Genomic DNA, 21,644 nt, shown 5'->3' with positions numbered 1-21,644 from the left:
TTACAATTGGCTAAATATGACTTTTTTTCTTTTTTTAAACCAAAATGCAACATATAAAAAAATCATATAAAAAAAAGCTGATTGGTCAGTTGGCTGTAAAAACAAAACCTGTTCACAAAAATTAAAAACAAGGCAGCTTGTTTTGTACATGTAACTACATATAACTTCATATTTATGGCCCAGTTCACTCAAGATCATAAGAATAGTTTTGCTTTCTGTACTATAACTGCTTTCTGCACAAGGATCTGATACAAGGGTTGTTCTCGGGCTTATAAATTACCATAGGCAAAGATGCATGTGACTGACAAGATACAGGTCTCTTACTCTTCTTCATGGTAAGAACACTGTCTTCCTTTGGAGGAGGCACGTGTATAGGTTTCCAAGGAATGGGGTTACAATATGCTGGAGCCGCATACAAATTTCCATCAGCACACCCTAAAACATTTAGAAAATACACATAACTAAAATGGAATGTTTACACTACAAGCTTTACAGCCATAATAATCATCCGAACTAACAAAGACACAGCAGCGTTTTCATAGGCACATCACATAACTTACTCAAAAAAAAAAAATTATTCAAAGTAATAAATCTTCCTTCTTGTGTTTTTTTTTTTTACCAATAATGGGCATATTCTTCATCTCTATTTAAAATAATAATCAGGTCAAATGCTGTGTAATGCAGAACGCTCAGTCCTTTGTGTACTTAAAAGCTGTAAATGTCAATGAATTGGCTACTTTGCATTATTTCAAAGCATTTATAAATAAATCCTCCTGTCACCACATATGCAAAGCCCACATATTTTTCTGTCTTTGCTTAACTCTTCATTTTATTGAGGATAATTTTTCATTTTATTGAGGAGAAAAATACACTAATTATCCACATATTAATAATCTGCAATTAATAACCTAGGGCCCATAACGCAACAGAAAGAACGTGTTGCCCTATCAGTCATTTGTCTGTAGTGAAATTTCAGCGCAAACATCACATGGTCAGGTAAAAAAAAGTCTGTAATATGAACACAACTGAATAGAGAAATATTTTTCAAAAATCACTTTTTAAGTGATTGCAGCTGTGGGGAAGTAATGAAGGTCCAAAACAAAACATGAAGGCAAAGTGTATCACCATCTATAAACAGACGTAAGCAAAAGAGCAAAGGTTGTTCGCCTGCTATATACATTTCCTTAAACGTTCAGAGCTTGGAATTTAGGTCCTAAAATATTTTCTGTTGCACATTCAAATAATAACAATGATTATAATTCTATGAAAAAATAAAAGCAAAACTGTATGAATATACATATGTATTTTAAAGAAGATTTAATTAAGCACTCAAACGGAAAATGCAATACTTTTTCTTACTGCTCTTCTGCTTTTGTACCATGTGGGATGACAAAAAAATACAAAAATAAAGCGAGACTCACAAAACACCACACTACCAACAGCATTCTCCTTAACACTTCCCTTTGAAACAAAAAGGGAATGGGATTACAGAAGCCAAGAATGTGCGACACAGGTGTAAAGCTAAATGAAAAGGAAATCTTAGCTCAGAACACATGTTGATTCCCATGTCTCCTGACTTCTGGCAGCCTCTTATTAATCTTCATATCTCAAAAACACACCTCTTTTCTAAAGGGGATTCAGGTGCAATAAGGTGGCACACACCTTCTGTAACAAAATACTAACATTACAAGGATGCTAACATAACTGATTTGCTTCACAGGAACCAGTAATTTGCTCTAGTAATTCCTATGCCCGATAAGGAAAATGATATCAAAATCAATTATAATTTGGTATGCCACGTTATTCTCTCAAATAATATCATTTTCCTCCCAAATAACATCATCGTCCTCCCAAATAATAAAGGTCTGCAAAAAACGCACAGAGTCTCAGAGTAGAAGTGATTTATATGATTTATACCATATGAGATATTCACTCCCATGCGCCAAATTTAGCTACTGGATGAAAATCTTAAACAGGCTTCATTTTACATTAAAAGATTAGAGGGAAAGAACCACGAACCTAAGTCACCACATATATGTAGAAGAAGTACAAACCTGTAGACTTCCCACGTGGGAAGCCATAACCATTTAAAACAGGGCGTGGTTTATTTCTAGCATTCTTTAGCCATTCCTTAAATATCTTCTCTGATCTTGCTTTCTTTTCCTGTAGTTCAGCTTCCCTTTCTTTTTCTTTTTCCTAAAAAAAAAAATTAAAAAAAATCTAAGATACTTATAGACAAAGCCCTGTACAACATACACAAAATGGTAAGATTCCCAGACTGCTGAATGTATTTTGAATATGTTTTCAAATACAAATACATTACAGTAGAAAAGTTGCATTTTTTTTTCTTTAAGTCTGAAAAAAAAACCAAAAAACCCACAACCTTTGCATTAATCCTCTGAGAAAAAGCTGTGTTTCTCTGAGAAAAAGCTCTAAGAAACCTTTTGGAAGACTATGTGTAGAAGATATTCTGAACATAACGGGCAGATGACCAGGGCCTACTGTGCTGCAGTTAGCCTAAAGAAGCTACTGCATCTGGGACAGCCATCCACTCTTCTCATTTACCCGTATCCATACAGCCCTACATCAGCCACGGCCGGGTTGCCTCCAAGCCTGGAGCAGAGCCTTGGAGAACCATTAATCAGAAGTAAGAGTAAAAACACTATGTTTAGGCATAGCGTTTGGATTTAAACTAAGTTTAATTGATACTGTGAACGTGGCTTATAAGAGCCTACGTAATGAAGACATGACTGAAAGAATGCACGTGGATTAAATCTGTCTGATGACTTTGATTTTCTTGGGTTTCAAGGTCCTTGTGCTGTGCGTTTTAGAGATTCAGCAGAGACACAGAATCCATTTGTTAAGCTGGAAATAAACACCACCAGTACAGACTATTTAAGCATGTTTTAATTATATGGGAAATTTTGAAAGACTGCAAAATTAAGGTCATTAAGGCCTCTAAAAAATTGATCTGATACAGCTTACAGTATTTTAAAGTTAATCCAAAGAAATTATTATATGTACTTGTGAAATACTTAAAAATATGTTCTGCACTTTAAGAACAACTGCTGTAATTACAGGGGGAATAGAGATAAATTATTCTCAACACAATCCTCCCCCACTCTTAGCTACAAGAGTAGTGTAGCACTCCTGTAATACTACATATTCTACTGAAAAATTATACTGTAATGTTAACTACATTAAAATACAACCAATCAGCTTCACAGATAACACATCTGGTCACACATTTCATAGTTTTCAAGCATATAATCACTGCCAATATGTGATATTTCCGAGGAATTCTGGATGATTCCTGGCAAGTGTAGCCTTGTTAGAGCATTTGTTTTAAAGAACTAGAGAACCTCAAAGCCCATACTTCAGGAAGCTTAAAATAAGTAAGAGGTCTTCTGAAGCTCACTATAAAAATAGGTGACTAATTAAGATGAAATAACATTAAAATTAGAACTCTAGCATCAAGTTGGTATAGACAGTATGAAGAAAAATGTTTTTAATTAGAAATACATGCAATAATAATAATATAACGGTGATGTCAGGAGAAAAATGTGCATAATGCCACCTGTTTTCTGTCTGGGTCACCCTGCAACGGCCTGAGAAATAAAGGTAACACTATATGGTTTGTATTTCTCTTTATCGTATCGCAATTGCAGCAAGCTTGCAAAGGCTATAAACAAAAATGCACTAATACGCATCTTGCTTTGCTGACCAAATCTCAATGTCTTCAATGTACTTACATTACAACTTTTGAAAGTTTTTTTTCATTTACAACCCTGCCATTTGATAAATTCTAATCAATTTAATCAACCAATGTATTTAATATAAGTAACAGATTAGGTAACCTCATCCACGTAAACGATTAGCTGATTAATACCTTCTCTTTCTTCTTCTTTTCTGCCTCTTCAGCTCTCTTCTTCTTTAACCATTCTTTATACTTTACTTCGGCCTTTTCTTGTAACTGCATTTTTTCTAGTTCTCTTGTGGCTTTTTCTGCCATTTCTTTGCTCAGCTTTTGTTCCCTTTCTCTTCTTTCCTACATGAAACAGATTATAAAAACAGAATAGAAACTTTTCAGCATATCTCAATGAGCAATTCTTTTTTTATTAAATAATTACAAATCAAATTATCATAACCCTGAAAAAAAAAATCATATTGCAAGCTCTTTGAAGACAGAACCTATTCACCACTATTAAAATAGTTTTAAATGTATAAACATTTCAGAAAACATGATAAAACATTTACTTTCAGCACTCCTTATGCTATTGTGTTTACTACTCTGTTTTATTTATTCAGTCATTTTTTTAAAACACTTCAGATACTTCTCAGTATTTCTGGGGAAGAAATCTATGTTGCAATTCTTGACAATGGTGTGTTAGTTTTACTGCTCAGTGAATCCAGAGCAAACTACAATTCCACATGGAAGACAGGCAAGCTGTCCCCTTCTAAGAGTCAGTGAGATATATGTAGATTACTCAGCACACTTAAGCATAAATTGATACAAAAATAAGTAGTTCACGTGAGAATCCAGTTCATGTTTTGTGGTGTTCTCTACATTTTTTATATTCTTTAGCTTACTCGCATATGGACTTCTATGAAACAATCTACACATTTCTCCTCTTCAAACGATGAAAGGGAAAACGAGAAAACACATTCCAGGGTAGACAAAAAGTGGTAACTGAGTTTGAAGTGAAATTGCTAACCTGTATAAGTTGGAAGATACACTACACAGAGGTGTCATTCACTTCCATGTCTTTTTGGTGTATCTAATGGTACACAACAATGTTTTGGGGACCATTCTCTAAGCCAACATGTACATATTGATGACACTTTCTTGATCTGCGTTTTCATTTGAAGACTAACAATAGCTCTCACTTCACTTCCCTGTAACTTTATGAAATGGCTGGGATTCTGCTTATTAAGTACTACTTCTGCTCAGCTTGCTTAGCTGTGAAGAACCTGCATACACACACAGAGGCAAAAATCTTTACCAGACAAGCCATGCACATGACTTGATGGAGAGGCAGAAGACTTGAGATCAAACAGTTTTCACTTCATAGCAAAGAACTGCTGAATAAAAATGTTGGTTTTCTTTTAAGAAATCTTTTTCTTGTATGCTCCACTGCATACTCCTCCTGAACAAAGGAGATGTGTAGTACAGCAGTAACTTACACTGACTCAGAATTACTATAGTTGGCCACATGGATGTTGAAGGCCTAGAACTATAACTGCAAAGTATAATAAATTGGGTCTGCTTTACAAAAGAGGAAAAACGCATTTACAAGAAGAGCGAGAACACACTTCCCATTTTACCTCTTATAAGAACAAAAAGGCAGAGAGCTAGAGCTCTGCCCTACTCCCCCCATGAGTCCATTTCCCATCTTATTTCCAAATTTATTGCACTTTTGGAAAATCCAGTTTTGCATAAAGAAGACGACAACATAATACTGGAGCTGGGGACCAGCACAACTCTCTGAGTCTGGTCTAAACAGGGTATCTGCTTGTTCAATCCTTGTCCCCCATACCAAAATTTAGCAGTAATCCAATATAGTAGCATCACACAGAATAAAAACTTCAGCTTATATTGCCTTTCAAAACACTAATTCATTTCTGCCATTTATTGGCTAAGATGACAAGGTGCAAAACCAGGGCCAATAAAGAGAAAATGCATTGCTTTCAGGTTAAAACATTTGCCATGTTTTTGGTAAGACATAGTACTGCATAATAAATGCTTTCATGTTTGAATCCTTATCCAGAATACATGAAATTATCGCAATAAAGAAAACATTCTAAGCATAATCTTAGCTTACTCTTGGAATTCATTTTTTTCTGAGCATGTTACAATGCTAAACTCCAGATTTCTTATCAGAAGAGGTCATTTTATAAAATTGCTTGAGCTAGTGTGCCCCATTCTGTGTTTGCCAACACTAGAAGCATTACTACAATTTCAACAACAGCTAAATTATGCATTAGCTGTAGGGTTTTCCTGCCCCCCTTTTACAAGCTATGCCTTAGTAACTATATTTACCATAATCTCTTGAGGTGGATGTTTCTTCACCTAAACCATGATGATACTTTGAGTACCACTGTTTTGTGGTACTCTTGACAAGTGTTATACTCTTGTCAAATACTCTTAATTTGACGACAAAGAATTATTTGTGTACTCAATTTTCACAAAACAATTACCTATTATCTATATTTTCTCCTTGGTTTGGTTTTTATTTTATTTCACTTCTAATATCTTCTAGTGAACATCAGCTGAATCTGCTCTGCAGTGTAAGGAAAATGGTCAGATATGAATACACTCCATTTCAATGAATGTTCTGGAATGTAAAACTCTGAAGAACTACAAAATAACGGAAGTCTTATTAATATGATTTCACAAGGTCTGTACATGTGATAAAATTATTATTTACTACAAAAATAAAGAATTTCATTCTGGAAAAAAAAAAGTAAAGATTCTGAAACATTTTTGTACTAGTGAGGAATGGAAACAAGATCTTTCTTAACATGAAACAAACTCTTCCATGCTTAAATATGTTAAAAAGGAGAAATAATCTATTTTTGGCAAATTATGCAGATCCTTTGTATCACCGGCCTGAAAAACAAATAACCAACTGTCTAAGCTTTTCCTCCTTGTTTGTCTAAAATGAATCTTAAACTCTTTTATTCAGACCTGTTCCTCTGCCCCTTCATTACCAAATATTCCCCACATGCATCTCTTGACAACTCCTGTTTCGAGACAATGGCAGTCTGGAACACATAAAAAGCATTAATGTAGATGAGAGATATATGCTAAAACAGTGACTTAAAACCATTGGCGAAGCAGGCTTACAAAGATTTCAAATCCTTTGTTGTTTGCCGGCTTATCTCTATTGTACATGAAAGTAAGTTACAAAACTAAGGATCTTTCAAAGCTACAGTATTTAGCTAATGGTCTTATCACATAAAAATCATGAAAATAAATATAGAAAACAGAAAAAAGGAGCCCCTTCCATACCTAGGGGAATTGTTCAATAATGGACAACAATTAGAAGCAGAAAATAGACTAAAAATCTTTCTTAAGACTGTAATTAAATGGCAGGGAAGCTTCTTAAATTATGTATCTTTAATCATAATACTTCAGACGAGTTTAGCTAATATCTAGGCTGACCCAAAGTTAAATTAGGTCCTATGCACACTACCATGAAAGCCACAACTATTTCTAAGTTTTGCTTCCAGTGAGACATCCTTAAGACAGGGAGAGTCCCTGCAGAATTCCAGACGTTGCAGCTGCCCAGAAATTATTCTGCAGACAAATCGGAAACGCTTCCTCTTTCTCTCACGCTCAGAACAGCTTTTCGTTTATAAAGTTGGTGTACACCGCATTCCCAGCTGCTTTAATAACCTGTTTCATGTCAAGCTCCTGTCACCCTGGCCTTCCCAGCTTCCCCCCATCCTCATTACTCTCTCTTATACAAGTCTATCAAAAATGCTAGGAACGTGCATATTAATGTACATGTTCTTCAATCCTCCTTTCACTGTCCTTCCATATATATACGGGGGGAGGGAAATTATATAATTTGTTTACGCTTGGTGTTGTTAGATTGTGTTTTAAAAATTCTCTTTGATCTTGTGTTCAAAACAGACATGATCTATTCACTAAACCACTAGTAAATTTAAATACATTTTAAAATATGATTACAGGTATTACATAAATTAACGTATTGATTGTAAAACATCCAATTACTCATTGCAAGAAAGGCTTGTTCTCCTGCCACCCCACCCAAGCACATTATTAAGGAGAAAGGATACAAATCTGCCCTGCGGGATCACTGCTCTGGGCTGTGATCCTATCAAGCCTCGGAACCAATGAAGCCTGGGCTAGGTCAGTATTTGGAAATCCCCCACCCAAAACAAATCCAAAGTCCCACAGAGCAGTGATGGTGACTCAGTAGGCAGCATGTATCTCACCGAGTCAGTGCCCAACCAATGTCTCATCAGCAGAACTACTAACTTTTCAAGAAAAATCAGACCTATATCTACGTGGAGAATCGTCAAAGGAATTTCAAATTTGAAGAAGCATCCCACTTTCTTCCTGACAGAAAGCAGAAATATTAAATAATCTTTCCAGGCAGAAAACGGCCCAATTGTCATTGAAACAGGGACACTGTATCCAACTGGAAGAAAATCAATAAAACATATATTTCTGATTTTTCATATCAATTATTAAATGAGAGGCTGGAAAGGGTAAAATGCAGAGCTGCTTTCTGTTCTGCATTTTCTATGTAGAATGTCACCAAAGAGAAGTAATTCCAGAAATTAATGTTGTAGTTTATATTTTTAAGACACTTCTCACAGCAATCTTCTTGTCTGCCAAATGTGACAACATTTTTCTTTTCATAGATGACTGATGGTTCTATTTCACAGCTGTCTGCTCTGACATCTTAGCTACCATATTCTAACATCATTTTATGCGGACTGATGGTGAAATATAGGAAAAGTCTACACTGCCAACATCAGAACATACATCCAAGTTTCCTCATTTATCCTCATAATAATCCTGAATGTCAATCACATTTAACAGCCTCAGAAATCTGGGCTGTTCAGCCAACTGCTATTATCTTTTCAATGTAGCCCTATTACACAGCTCGATCACTGAGCCTAGCCCACAGAAATACTTCTTTAATCTCTCCAGAATTGGCATGTGAAAAGAATGAGAGGATAGAAAGGAGGTGAGTGAAACAACACTGAAATGCAGTTGTTTACTGACAGGCAGATTTACAATTATTTACTGCTCAACTTCACACAAAGTCAATGCAGACCTCAATGTAGTCTAGTAATTGGAGAATTGTAAGATGACTGCATACATGGATCTTTCTCCCAAACTGTGTTCCTTTCATGTGGGTACTCAATATATGTGACAAAGCAGAAAGTCTTAGTGTACTTGGTCCCTGAACACTCTTGGGGTCTTCAGAAGAATGCAGACTCCACAGATGGTGCTGAAATGCACGAGCACTCATATTTTAATCATCCGCCACCCTGAATTCCTCCTCTACATGTCTATCTAAAACTCATTCTAACCCTAACCATGAGAAATTAGTTCATTCTACTTACAGAAATCTAAAGGTAAGCCTGGACACAATTAAGATTCAGGTACAACCAAAAATTATATCCGTGGCACTGTCCATGCACGACCTCACAGAAGTTTTGTGTAAAGATAGAGCAACACTGTGTTGTAGTTATGTAAAGACAGACTTGGGCACCTAAACAGAAAATTTACATTTTTAAATGACGATGGTTCTCAAGGTTGGAAGGTATTTGTGCTATGTGTTTAAGCTTCCCTCACAAATATATTTCTTGAAAGTGCTTGGTCTTGAAAAAGGTGAACATTTCAGCATCTCTTTCAAGTTTAAACTGTCAGCAAAAACCATAGCATATCAGGATCTGTATAGAACATAGCAGCAACCACAGCTTTGACTCAGAACAATAGTTCAGCTGTTAGAACATTAACCTAGGACTGGGAAGATCTGGATTTCATTACCTCTCTGCCTGAGGGGATTCAAACTAACGTGTCCCACTGTGGGGAGAAGACTTCATCTACCAGGCTGCAGGCTGGGATGACAGGATTCTCCACCCCTTCCGTTGAAGCGGTACCACTCCTCACAAAATAATTAACAATTCATTGGATGAAAGAAAGAGAGCGTGAGTGAGCATGACTTTTTAACTTGAAAGTTGTGCTCAAGCTGCCAAACAATCTGAGTTCTATATTAGCAACGGTGAGATAAAGTACGCGTTATACATTAAGCCTTTGGAGTAAGAGCTGGAATCTAAGTCTTTCTTCTGGGAGGAATCCCACAGCACAGCAAGAAAGGGAAGTCTGTTCCAATTATCATTCATTATTTTATAGTGTATTGGTTCTAGGCTTTTATATTTCTTACTGCTTTTTCCTTCTTATAAAGGCTATCAGCCAATAGTGAAGTAAATAAGAACAACATTTTCAATTAAAAAGCATCAAAATAGAATTTTCCCATCCTGTACCTGTTTTACATTAAAATTATATTTTTCAGTAAGTAATGGGGACTTGCTGAAAGAAAAAATAAACAATAAAAAAAAAAGTTGAACAAAGTTCTCTGATTAACACCTGTTTTGCTCATATTTACTTTTAAGAAAAAATAGTGATGCCTTATTCTCTATTCAACAATGCAGAAAGTATTTGAAACGCTATAGTCAAATTAACATTGGTATTAGAATAAATAGTTTTTCCAATGCAAAATGTGCTCTTACAACTTTACTAGATATCACATTAATATAGCATAAAGTATTATACGCAAGTGAAAGACAAGGATGTTAACAACATGAGTTTCAGAATTACAGTTAAAATAACTGCATTCAGATGCAAGCATTCTGCTTTTGAGGTTTCAGTTATTGTTGCAAATATATGCATTACATATATGTACTGCTTTTTGGCTGGGATGGAATTAATTTTTTTCATAGCAGCTCCTGTGGTCTATGTTTTGTGTTTGTGACCAAAACAGTGTTGATAACACAACGGTGGTTTAGTTATTGCTGAGCGGCGCTTACACAGCTTCAAGGCTTCTTCTGCTTCTCACTCTGCCCTGACAGCGAGTGGGTCAGGGTGGCACAAGAAGCTGAGAGGGGACACAGCTGGGACAGTTGATCCCAGCTGACCAAAGGGATATCCCATGCCATATGATGCAGCGCTCAGCAATAACAGCTGGACATTAGGAGTTATGGAGTTTGTCTTCCCAAGGCCTGCCTTTCCTGGAAAAGGCTAAACACCTGCCTGCTCACAGGAAGTAGTGAATGAATTCCTTATTTTGTTTTGCTTGTGCGCACAGCTTTTGCTTTACCTATTAAACTGCCTTTCTCTCAGCTCACAAGTTTTCTCACTTTTATCCTTCCAATTCTCTTCCTCATCCCGCTGTGGGGGAGTGAGTAAGTGGCTGCACGGGGTTTAGCTGACTACTGGGGCTAACCCACAACAATATACAATATAAATATTTATGTGGACAAAAGAAAAAATCATGTTGGGTTCAATTAATTTTCTTCTGGAATCAAAAGCATGTTTGGAGTTATTTTAGAGTTAAAATATTTTGATTGATATTTCTGTGACTTGTTAAAAATAGAGCTCTATTATACGTAAACCAAAACAAGTAAAATAGACAAGTTACTGTTTGCCCACGAATGACTCAACCTTATGAGAGAAAGAAAGTAACATGAATTTTGTCCAGCAGAGATCTCATATCTTACTGAAAACTGTAAAGGCAGTAGTAGAACCAGGATAGCAACTGACAGCTGATTTTATTAAGCTTTTAATTCCTACGGAACTGCAAAATTTTGCCAATTTGCATAAACATATTTTACAGCTTAGAATGTTCTTTGATAGCTATATTTCAATACATTACTTCTAGTTCATTTACAACCTTTTAAATCACAAAAGCTATTTACACAGAATATTAAATGGTTATGATTCCTTTATTTTCAAAAATAGTTTACGCAAAACGATTGGAAGCATAAAAAAAACTTCACAGCATATAGTTTTAAATATATATTAAACAACAAAAAATGAAACTGTCAGTGAACAAAAATAGTGCTCAAGCTTTGCTTCCTAACCTGACCATTAAGGACTTCATTTAACAGTCAGAGCATCACAACTGACGCTGCTACACAACGTGTAGCTTGGCATACAGAACAGCAGCAGAATCCTTTTCTGCATATACATTCTACTTCTGACATAAACATACCTCACATTCACAGTATGAAGATTTTTCCAGCAGTGTCTCCTGGTGCTGGATGCTCAAGATGAAGGAAAAAGTTTCATGTATGCTCAACCAATCCTCACTTCTTTTGTCAGTGAGGTATTGAGCAATGGGAAAGGATACAGACTTGTGGAAATCATAGAGTAACATTCCCAAAAGTAATGCCTTCTGTCAAGTAAAGCATTTTCTGCAGTCTACACACAGGGGCTCAGAATCAGTAACTGGATGTGAAAAAGGTGAGTGCTTAATGCATATTTTCAGTGAAGAGTTTTGCCTGTGAGTTTTGCCTCAAGAAGCATCTTTTGATGCTTCTTGAAGGAAATGAAGTGAGCTTTCCCAAATGTGAGATGTCTACACACTCCCTAAGAAACTCATAGCGATTGTCAGTGCTCAAAAATCTAACCCTAAACTTCATCTGAAATCTTCATGCAATTTTAAACACCTACTTACTTAGTCACTGAATTGACATATTTATACTTCAGTCTGTGTCCAGATCCACAGATAATCTCATAGAAATTTGAAGTGGCAATGTCTATGCAGCACAAATGTTAATATCCTGAAGACAGCTAAGCTTATAAATTCAGTTTGTCCTTGATTTGAGTGTGGTTTACAGAAAAGACTAGCCAATGAATCATCTGTTTTAAAGGAAAATCAGACTGCTTTTGGTAAAAGCTTGGGACATGGCCTAAGGATGACCTTATCCTTCCAAACTATAACATGATAAAGTCCAGACACAAGTATGTTTTTTTCCCCATCCTCTGGGCTGATGTGATTACCATAAAAAAAGACTTCAATTGTCAATAGGAATAGGAGAAAAAGTGGTTAATCAGTAAATTCACAAAGATCTTTGGAAGACCCAAATAGGTAGAAGTTTACAGAAGCTGAGGCAGGGGCAGGGGGAGAGAAGAAAGGGGGAGGAGAAAGAATGAGAACTTTTTGAAAAGAGAACTTTTTGAAAGAACGAGAACTGTTTTGAACTGTGAACAATTTTAACAGGCAGCCCAAACTCTTTCAAGCCAATGAATAGTTACAGACACCTATCATTTAACTTGCATTTTAGAAGAGGAAAACGGCATCGTTTGTGCTGAACAATAAATCTTCTACTTTTTGCTGTGTACTTTAATAAGGGAGGACCCTTTCTACATCATAACAAATGTTTAGAGCAGGACTGGTTTTGAGATGGGTTTGTGCCAATCATCCAGTCAGCATTGAGACTAAGAGTAATTAGGTTAGATCCAAACACAGGTTATTCTAGTGGTTTTAGACTGGATCTGAAGAAGAGTTCTGAAATGGTAAAGACAAATATATGAGGTCTGCGGATCTAGCATAGCCAGTGCCATTGAGACTTTTTAATCAGTTTTCATCTGATTTTCATCAGAACCAGAGGTACAGAACAGTAAGCAACTACACACTGTAAGACAATGAACGCATATCCCCACAAACTACCAGGGCCTGACCAAGCCCAAGCATCCCAAACATTCCCATTTTTGCCAGCCAGCACACACGCTTGCTTCGTGTGACACAGAGCCGTACCCATCAAGATCAGGATTCTGTCTGCTTCTGACCGTCGACTTAGGCATCCCTCTCAAGAACTCAAAAAATTTTTTGATCTCACTCAGAAATTACTTTTTGGATGAAGGAATCCCCAATTGCTAACTGTGGTCTTCTGAGAATTTCCTGAATCTGGCCTCACACCTCAATTATCCCTCTAAATTCTACCATACTATTTGCCTGTCCACAATGGTACTTAACTAAATCCTTCTTCTGGCTCTACTTCACGTACAAGACATTGCAGACAGTTAAGATGTACGCTTTACCCAAAAAGCTTGGGCATTGAACCTAGGAAGTCAAAAAGAGTAGGGTATACTGAAGACCAGAACCCCAGCTATAATTAGCAGAAGGCTACTGCACAAGATGTAGGCCAATTGTCAGTTGTCTGACTGCTCAGAAAGCAAATCTCTTTATACCTTATGGAAAAAAAAAAAAATCAGTCCTGGAAAAATGTTTAACTGTGTTGGTGTGGTTTTATAATTTTCAATGAAAACAGCCATTCATTCAGCAAACTAAAAAAATGGTTGTCCAAACAGTCTAAGTAAATCTTACATAGGTTTACTTAAGTATGGTATGTGCTAAATATTTGCAGCCAAAGCAATATTTACCTCTTCTCTTTTTTTTTGGACCCATTCCTTGTGCTTCTCTTCAGCTATCCTTTTCCTTCTTTCACATTCTTGCTTCTGCTTCATCTTCTCCAGCTGTATATTCATTTCCTAATTAAAGAAAAAGTATACACCTCAAATCTGTGGTGACCATCCAGTGTACACCAGTACACTCAATACTGGAAACAGACCTGCAGTTAAAACAATGTAAGCATCAGATTTTGAAATTTTTCCTTCATTAAGATTTTCAAAAAGATGGATGACGGTCAACACAGAAATATTATGAAATATAATCAATGGAAATGTATAATTTTTAGCATATGCATTGGAAATACATATTTTAATTAGGCTTTGGAAACAATTCAACATAACAAATCACTCCTCAGCTTATTTAAATGCCCTTTCAGTCAGCAGAGTCGTAATTTGCAGCAGTACTTTTCTACAATACTTAAAATTTACATGGTGTACTGCTTTGCATTCAGGAAGGCATTACCCGCTTGTGATGTTTAGTAGCAGAACTATAGGAACCTTAGGGCTTAACCAAAAGCTTATTAAAGCCAAAATTGTCACAGATTTTAGCAAACTTTGAAACAGGAGCTTTATTTTGAAGATGAGAGAAGAAATTCTGCAGTATTTTATCTCTATAGGGCATACAGTATATATCCAATCACCTATATCTCTCCAAGGAAATAAATCAATAAATAAAAAACATGACTAAGATGACAATTTGAGATGCTTAGCTTCTCTAACAGTAGTTAGCACAAAGTGCTATTTTTCGATGAAAATTCATACCTTCAAACATAGATGGAATTATTTATGTGACACTGATTTTATGGTCCCTACACTGCAGGCAGTTTCAGAAAGAACCCCCTCTTCTTATGACATTGGATTTGAATTTAGTAAGACATCACAAAAAAATAAGAGCCTACAGAGAGCTCAAAGAAAACACTCACAATACAGACATAGTTTGAAAATATAGTTGTTGCTGTATTGACGCAAAGTTACAGCAACAAACACCTCCTTTGAGTTCCGAGACATCTGTATTGCAAGGATCCTGGTTTCTTTAAAAGGTGATGGCACTGTAAGTACGATAGGAGACTCCATTCCACTATTCACTCCAAATATTGATCCACATTTTCCACATTCATGGCAGACTCAGTGTTGCTGTCAACAAAAGATCTGGGACTTCACAGCTGTTTCTTAGGATATCAGTTTAGAATACTTTTTATATGCAAATGTAGTAATACATTTTTATATCACAATCACATTGTTCTCTTCTGGCATCTTACAAAAAGGTTGATTGTGTTTTTTCCCCTGATACGAGCTACTTGAGTTGCCTACACTGCAGTTTAACATCTAATGTTTTCAAAGCCTTATAAATTAAAAATAAAACATTTACCTATTCCACTGATTTCCACAGGGCTTTAAGTAATGCTTGTCCTACAACTGCTCCTACTATATATTTAAGAAAGACATCTTTTAGATTACATTTAGTACTGTATAAATGCTATTGTGTGATGCACAATAAATTGCTTTGGTTCCTCATCAAAACCACATGAGAAGTCCAGACACAAACCACAGTTTCTACATGACACCAGAAATTACTTTGGCTCATTTTTTGTACTTAAAAATCAAAACAGGGAGAGACGATTACCAAACTGTAATCTAAAGAGGAAGTCATTAAATGCGTGGTGAATATTAATGGATCAGAACATATTCCTCAAGTTTAACAAACTATTTAGGTGTTAGGCTGACCTCTAAAAGACTGTTCCAGAACCTTCCAGTGGTAGGTGTTTTATAAACAGCATGAGGTAACCTACATAAAACAGCTGTATGTTATATTCACTTTACAGATAAAGTGTATCTCAGAAAGATTAGGACATTGCTCAAGGTCAAACAGTAAATCAGTAATTAAAATGAGAAATGATCTAACTTTGATATGATTGTTTCAGCCACTACTCAATACTTTAAATTTGATTTTAAACACCAGTATCTTTTCATCAAATGCAACTACAAACATATTAATCAAGGAAAGATACAGCGCTCTCAATTAATTTTGCCCCAGCATTCAAGAACTGTTTTTTTGCAAGGTGGCAAAAGACAGAAGGAGGGGAAAAAAAATCCTGGGACAGGGAAACCTATCCTGGGAAAGGACAGCAAACAGCTGTATAATTATACACTAAGTGGGTAACAACACTGTGCCTCATATCTAACCAAGTAGCTTGGCATACTTACACCCAGCACATGCCCTGTCGCGTTTTACTACCTACATGCAGGCATACGTACCCATGATGAAAATCAAGGTACCAATTATATAAATATGTTTTAATCCTTTAAACTTGAACTCTTACCTGACAGTTGGATAAGCAAAATATTATACAGCACCACTTCAATTAAACGTAACATTTAGCAAAAGAGAATGCATGTAGCACGTATCACATCAGCACTGTCAAACACAAACACTATGGAGGCCCGAAACGCTAAAAAATAATGGACAGAACTGCTTGTGTTTCTGCAACCAAAAATAATAAAAAAAATACTGTATTTTGGTGCTTGCTATCTTCTATTAGGCTTAACTTCAAGCTAATGGGATGTATTCACCTCTGCAGCTCTAGCTTGTAAGCGAGCACGTAGTTCCTTCTCTTTGCCAATGAACCATTCTTCCCATGGTGAAAGATTATCTTTCAAAGGTGACTCTTTTTCTCCTCCTGTTATTTCAGAGTCTTCAACCTTCCTGAATTAAAAACAAGAAATGCAAAAGATATTACCTGTAATATATTTTACTGAAAAATTAAGAAGTGCTTCTGCCTTGAAAAATGCCATTTACAGTATACTGTGACAACAATGACATTATCATCCAGTAATCTCTGGAATGGATAAATGGCAATTATAGTGCAACTCCGAACACCCCTCTTACGTTCTACTTATTAAATTATAGATTGTCTGTGTTCCCTCCCCCAATCCCTGTGGAACAGATTCAAGCATTACTTTTCATGAACTAAACAAAAACTAACACCAGAAATATCAAAGTGTCATCTTCTTTCTCACATATGGAAACCAAGGGAAATCAAAGATTTAACATTAACATCCTGTCCTTGGTCACAGAGAGGCTCCATATATCAAGTGGCCTTTAGCATGAGCAAAGGATAATCAAATTTTTTTTTTTCTTCTTTCAAGTCCCATAGAACTAGATTCTCCTGATATCAAGCAGCCTCAGCATTAAGAATCCATTCACTCTAACAGGTAAGGTTTTCCACCCTAAAAAGCTTTCACAGGAAAAATACTTAAGAAATACGGCTTGCATACAATACTTGATGATATTATAAAAGGTTGTATTAGACTTTTAATAGGATACCTTGCATAACTCATAACTTCTTTACTCATAAATAATGCAGCAATCCTAGCCCCAGGCCAGAAATCTCTCTTATAATATTCTATACATGTACTACCTCATAAGTAAGACAGTATATTAGGCTCTAAGTCAACAAAAATTGAAAACATGCCAATAGATTTCTGTAGAAAATTTCTTCTACCCTATACAGATTTTTTTTCTCAAAAATAAAACAGTGAAACCAGACCTTAGTAGTTTATAGGGATGTATGGGCTCTGGAAATACATACTTCACTACAGTAATTCCGTTTGCTGAATCCAAGCTACAGAAGAGGCATCCAAACAAGCATATTATGTTAATACTCCTGATATAAATCTTTTAAGCATAAGATTTCTATTTTTTATAAATGTAAAAGTATTACATATTTGCAGGGAACAGCAATGCTCTGTTACAAAACATTTTACGTCCAAGTAATCTTTAGAATGTATTTCTGTGATACAAAGTGTTTGAAGACAGTATCAGCGCTAAGGAGTTTGTTGTTACCCACATGTGTGTGCACTAACATGACTGTTTGCGGGTCAAGCCACGACATGTCCAGGGGAACTGATTCACGCTGAAACTAACCTGGAAAAGGGTTGTTTTCCCCACACAGAATCAGCCTCCAGCCCTCTCTATACTACGCTGCCACAGAGACGCAGCACAACGGAACTGAGAGAACACCCTGACACACGGAGCGCACATGGACAGAAGCAGCACAGGCCAAGCACTCCCAAGGCCAGCATTGTCCAACACATCCTGCTGCACCCTAGGGCTTTTGTGCTACAGCATTAACACAGAGCAAACATTTAAGAGAGACAGTTTTTAAACAGGTACATATAATAAGGGATGCAACTTAAGAATGCATAACAACACACTTTATTAGAAACTAACTCTCTGAAAGTTTATTAAAGATAAGGATAAAAGTATTATGCATTCAAATTGAGGAAACCAACACAACTTTGTCCAGACTTGACATTTTGGGCTGGGATACTTCCTCAGTACATTCTTTTGCTATGCATGATTTGCATTATGGCACTTTGTACTAGAATAATGCTGCCATGTTAGAGCAACCTGAGAATAAGTACTCGTAGAAGGAATGAATTAAGAAAAATAACATTTACTATGTGTTTTCTTGTGTCAGTAATTATAAAGTTCAAGCTGTAGTTTCTCAAAAAAAAAATTCATAGTAAGAAATTAAAAACTTATTGTATACAAGTTAAAAATAACAGAAAAAGTTTAAACAGAGGAAAACACAAGCTGAATATGAAGAACTGTTAGGAGAAACATTTCTCCTCTTCTGCAGTACTGTGTCTAAAGCTCTCAGACAGCACCGGAGCACGGACAGGAACCCAGTCCTCCTGAGTGTGCATCCCAGCCACCGGTCACACTCTCCCTGGCACCCTGGTTATGTATTTTGAGCCACACACACCTTAAATTTCATGGGACCATTTTCTGAAATGCTAGCAGGTTCACAGCTGACCTTCCTCAGAATAATTAAAATTTAACAGACTTCTTAAAGGACTACATTCTCAAGAGCACATTTGTTTTTAAGTAAGTATCTTAAATCGAATTAGATACACTTGCCATTAGAACTGAAGTCTGATTAATAGAAAACACTGTGATTATCATTTATCATATATTCACTTAAGTCATGCCATCAAACATAACACTGATCCATAATGGAAGTTTGAAAATGCCAAACACCGTTTCACAAGGCCCTGTTTTCTCTTTTCTACAAAAGTTTTTCTCTTTTGTAAATATTGTATTTCCCACATTAAATGTCTGCCTGCGGCTAATTTTTGTGTAGTTTTAAGAGGACAACAACAACAAAAAGACTCTCTGAGAGAGTGTGTGCATAAGTGGCAGGGATAGTGGCTATGTAAGAAGTGTTTTTTATTATTACACCTTTGAGATCTTGGCAGTTATACACGGAAGCTGCTATACGAACATTTGGTAGACACTTATTACAACACAGCAGCAGTATTATTCAGATGCAGCGTCTGCATGAGTGAAGCATATATTATGCCTGTAGAGTTTAATGAGATTGTTCCAACTTGGGCCCTAAGAGAGGTTGTCTTCAATTGCATCTTACCACTGCCAGGGAATATTGCAGCAAGTGGCCCAAAAATTGGGAGCTGTTTCACATAGCATCTCCAGCTGAAGAGATATGTAGTAGTTTGAACTGAGTGCTACAGAACTTCAAGGTAGGTGAAAAAATTTGCTTATTGGGAAGGTATAAAAGGAGAGGTAACAGAAAACCTGAAACAGGAAGGACCATAAACAGATTAATATCCTTTTCACTCTGAAGCTTCTGTTTCTGACTAGAATTTGAACACTTTCTCTGAACTTTTAGTGCCTTTTCCAAGAAATGCTTGTAAGAAAAGTTCAGTGTGGCCCATGTTCCTTCTCTGCTCTCCATGCCAGTTTGAGCCCCACAGTGGAAACCCTGCACCCCTGTGAAGCTCAGCTGTCCTTCCCTTATCCCCCTGGCACTTTTAGCTCCACTCAGTCTTGCTAGTTACATCCACCATCAGCTACCGCGCAGATCTGCAAAGCTTCCATTGCGAAGGGCGTATTCCAGGAGACAGGCACTCCCTGCTCTTCCCCCTTCTGTTTTAAAGGGAAGAAGAAAGATTATTTATTCTCCTGTCAAGCAGAGGAGATCCTGAGGGAAAGAAGACCTATTAGGTTTGCATATAATTAAAAGTGAATGAAATTAAGCCACGGGAACAAGAACCGTGCAATGCATACACACGAAACTGACTCTGGGTATAGCTATATATGCTAGGCAAAACCGCCCTTTAGTCTCCAAGAACATCTAAAAAGGTGACAGGAACGGCTGTACATTTTCAACTTGCAAATAGCCCGAGGCTCAGGTCAACAGCTCATAGATATTTTACAAACCCATGAAAATACTCAACTGCCCATAGAAAAGACTGCCGTAACCGGCAACTTCCCAAGAGATGATAAAAAGGGAACGAGGTGCCTAAAGCGCTTATGTATGCAAACCGATCTATATTTACGTGAATCTTCCGTCCCAAACAGAGGCCTCAAACGGAGGGAGGCGAGTACGGGCGCCCGACTCCTCACGCAAGGGGCGGTCCCGAGCTCCCTGCTCTAACCCGGGCCCAGACCCAGGGGTTACCTATGGCCTCGCCGGCTCTGGGAGCGCACCGCCCGCTCCTCGTCCTCCTCCTCGCTCGGGGAAAGCGGGGAGCAGCCGGAGGGGCTGAGGGGCTCCTCGCCCTCCGAGCTGGCGGAGGAAAGCGGGATGAAGCGGGCGACCCTCCTCCTCCTCCTCCTGTCGCGCGTGCGGGCGCCGCTGCTCATGGCACCTGAGGGAGAGGGCGGCGGTTAGCGGCGGTTAACGGCCGCCGCCCGCCCCTCACCACAGCGCTGGCGGCGCGGCCCGGCCCGCGCTCCCGGCGGCCCCCGCGGCTTCCCCCCGCCGCTGCCGCCGCCATGGCAACCGGGACACGGCGCCTGCGCCACCCGCGCCTCAGCGGGCACCGCCCCGCCTCAGGGAGGAGCCGGGCTGCTCCCCCAGCCGTGGCCGCCTTCAGAAGGCGGACACCGGGAACGTACCGAGTGGGAGCCCGGCTTTGTGGTGATCGGTGTAGTGTTCCCGTGAGGGGGAGAGAGAGAGAGACACCGGCTGAAGGACGGCAGCAGGCCCTGCAGCCGCCTGCCCCTGGTCACCTTCACCGCCGTCACCAACACTCTGGTGTCCTAGCTTATATGAACTCTTTAGGGCTGTTCTCTCTACTGAATAACATTTTTGCACATTTACCAGTTCGATAAACAGGACCCAGCAATCTCATCCGCAGGTGATGATGATTCCAGTATTTCAGAGAAAGGTAGCTTAGGCGTTTTCTAACAGCCAAGTCAGAGCTTGTAATCTATCCTTACGTTAAACTGCAACGTCCCATTGCAGTCCACAAAATTAGAATCTTGTTTCTGATCTAAAGCTCTACGGACTTTTGTTTTTTCATACACCCCTGCTAGGCTAATGGTGTCCTTTCCCTTCCCTCCTATTAGTTAATTCTCCATTGAGTTTTCAACTATTTGTTCTAAATAAAACATTTTTTTTTTTTTTTTTTATGCGCTCCTGTCCTTTTCTGTTTGCCACTAGGTTCTCCGTCAACATTCCCCTGTGGTTCCTGACCCCAGGAACGCACAGTCCCTCTGCACCTTTGTTTGGCCTTTTTAGCCAAATCCTTAACCAGGATCAGCCAGAAAATCGTTAAGTGTCAACAAAGGTTTTCATTGCCTTCGAATCCCACCTACCAAGGAGGTAACCGCTGACTAGCAGCCGGTAGCTTTTTATAACTTCATCGAGTCATT

The 21,644-nt window shown here is 37.8% G+C and overlaps 1 protein-coding gene across 1 annotated transcript; it reads right to left on the bottom strand.

The window, feature by feature from the left end:
- Nucleotides 1-220: 220 nt before the first annotated feature.
- CCDC34 (coiled-coil domain containing 34) lies at nucleotides 221-20,723 on the bottom strand. The gene is made up of 6 exons (XM_074149700.1): nucleotides 20,446-20,723; nucleotides 16,532-16,664; nucleotides 13,934-14,041; nucleotides 3,890-4,048; nucleotides 2,055-2,196; nucleotides 221-435 (listed from the first exon to the last, which is right to left on the bottom strand). Exons 1-6 carry the CDS (start codon nucleotides 20,628-20,630, stop codon nucleotides 221-223), a joined length of 942 nt encoding a protein of 313 aa, XP_074005801.1. The 5' UTR covers nucleotides 20,631-20,723.
- Nucleotides 20,724-21,644: the final 921 nt, after the last annotated feature.

The sequence above is a fragment of the Numenius arquata genome, chromosome 6 (assembly GCF_964106895.1).
Source record: "Numenius arquata chromosome 6, bNumArq3.hap1.1, whole genome shotgun sequence".
Taxonomy (NCBI): domain Eukaryota; kingdom Metazoa; phylum Chordata; class Aves; order Charadriiformes; family Scolopacidae; genus Numenius; species Numenius arquata.
The sequence above is the reverse complement of the archived record's forward strand: the minus strand, read 5'-3'. Positions and strand labels throughout refer to the sequence as shown.

Coding starts and splice junctions, on each gene's coding strand:
- CCDC34 (XM_074149700.1), bottom strand. CDS start 20,630: ATGAGCAGCGGCGCCCGCACGCGCGACAGGAGGAGGAGGAGGAGGGTC. Junction 4,049..13,933: donor TCCAAAAAAAAAGAGAAGAG/GTAAATATTGCT, acceptor TGTTTCATGTAG/GAAAGAAGAGAAAGGGAACA. Junction 436..2,054: donor CCCACGTGGGAAGTCTACAG/GTTTGTACTTCT, acceptor TAAATGTTTTAG/GGTGTGCTGATGGAAATTTG.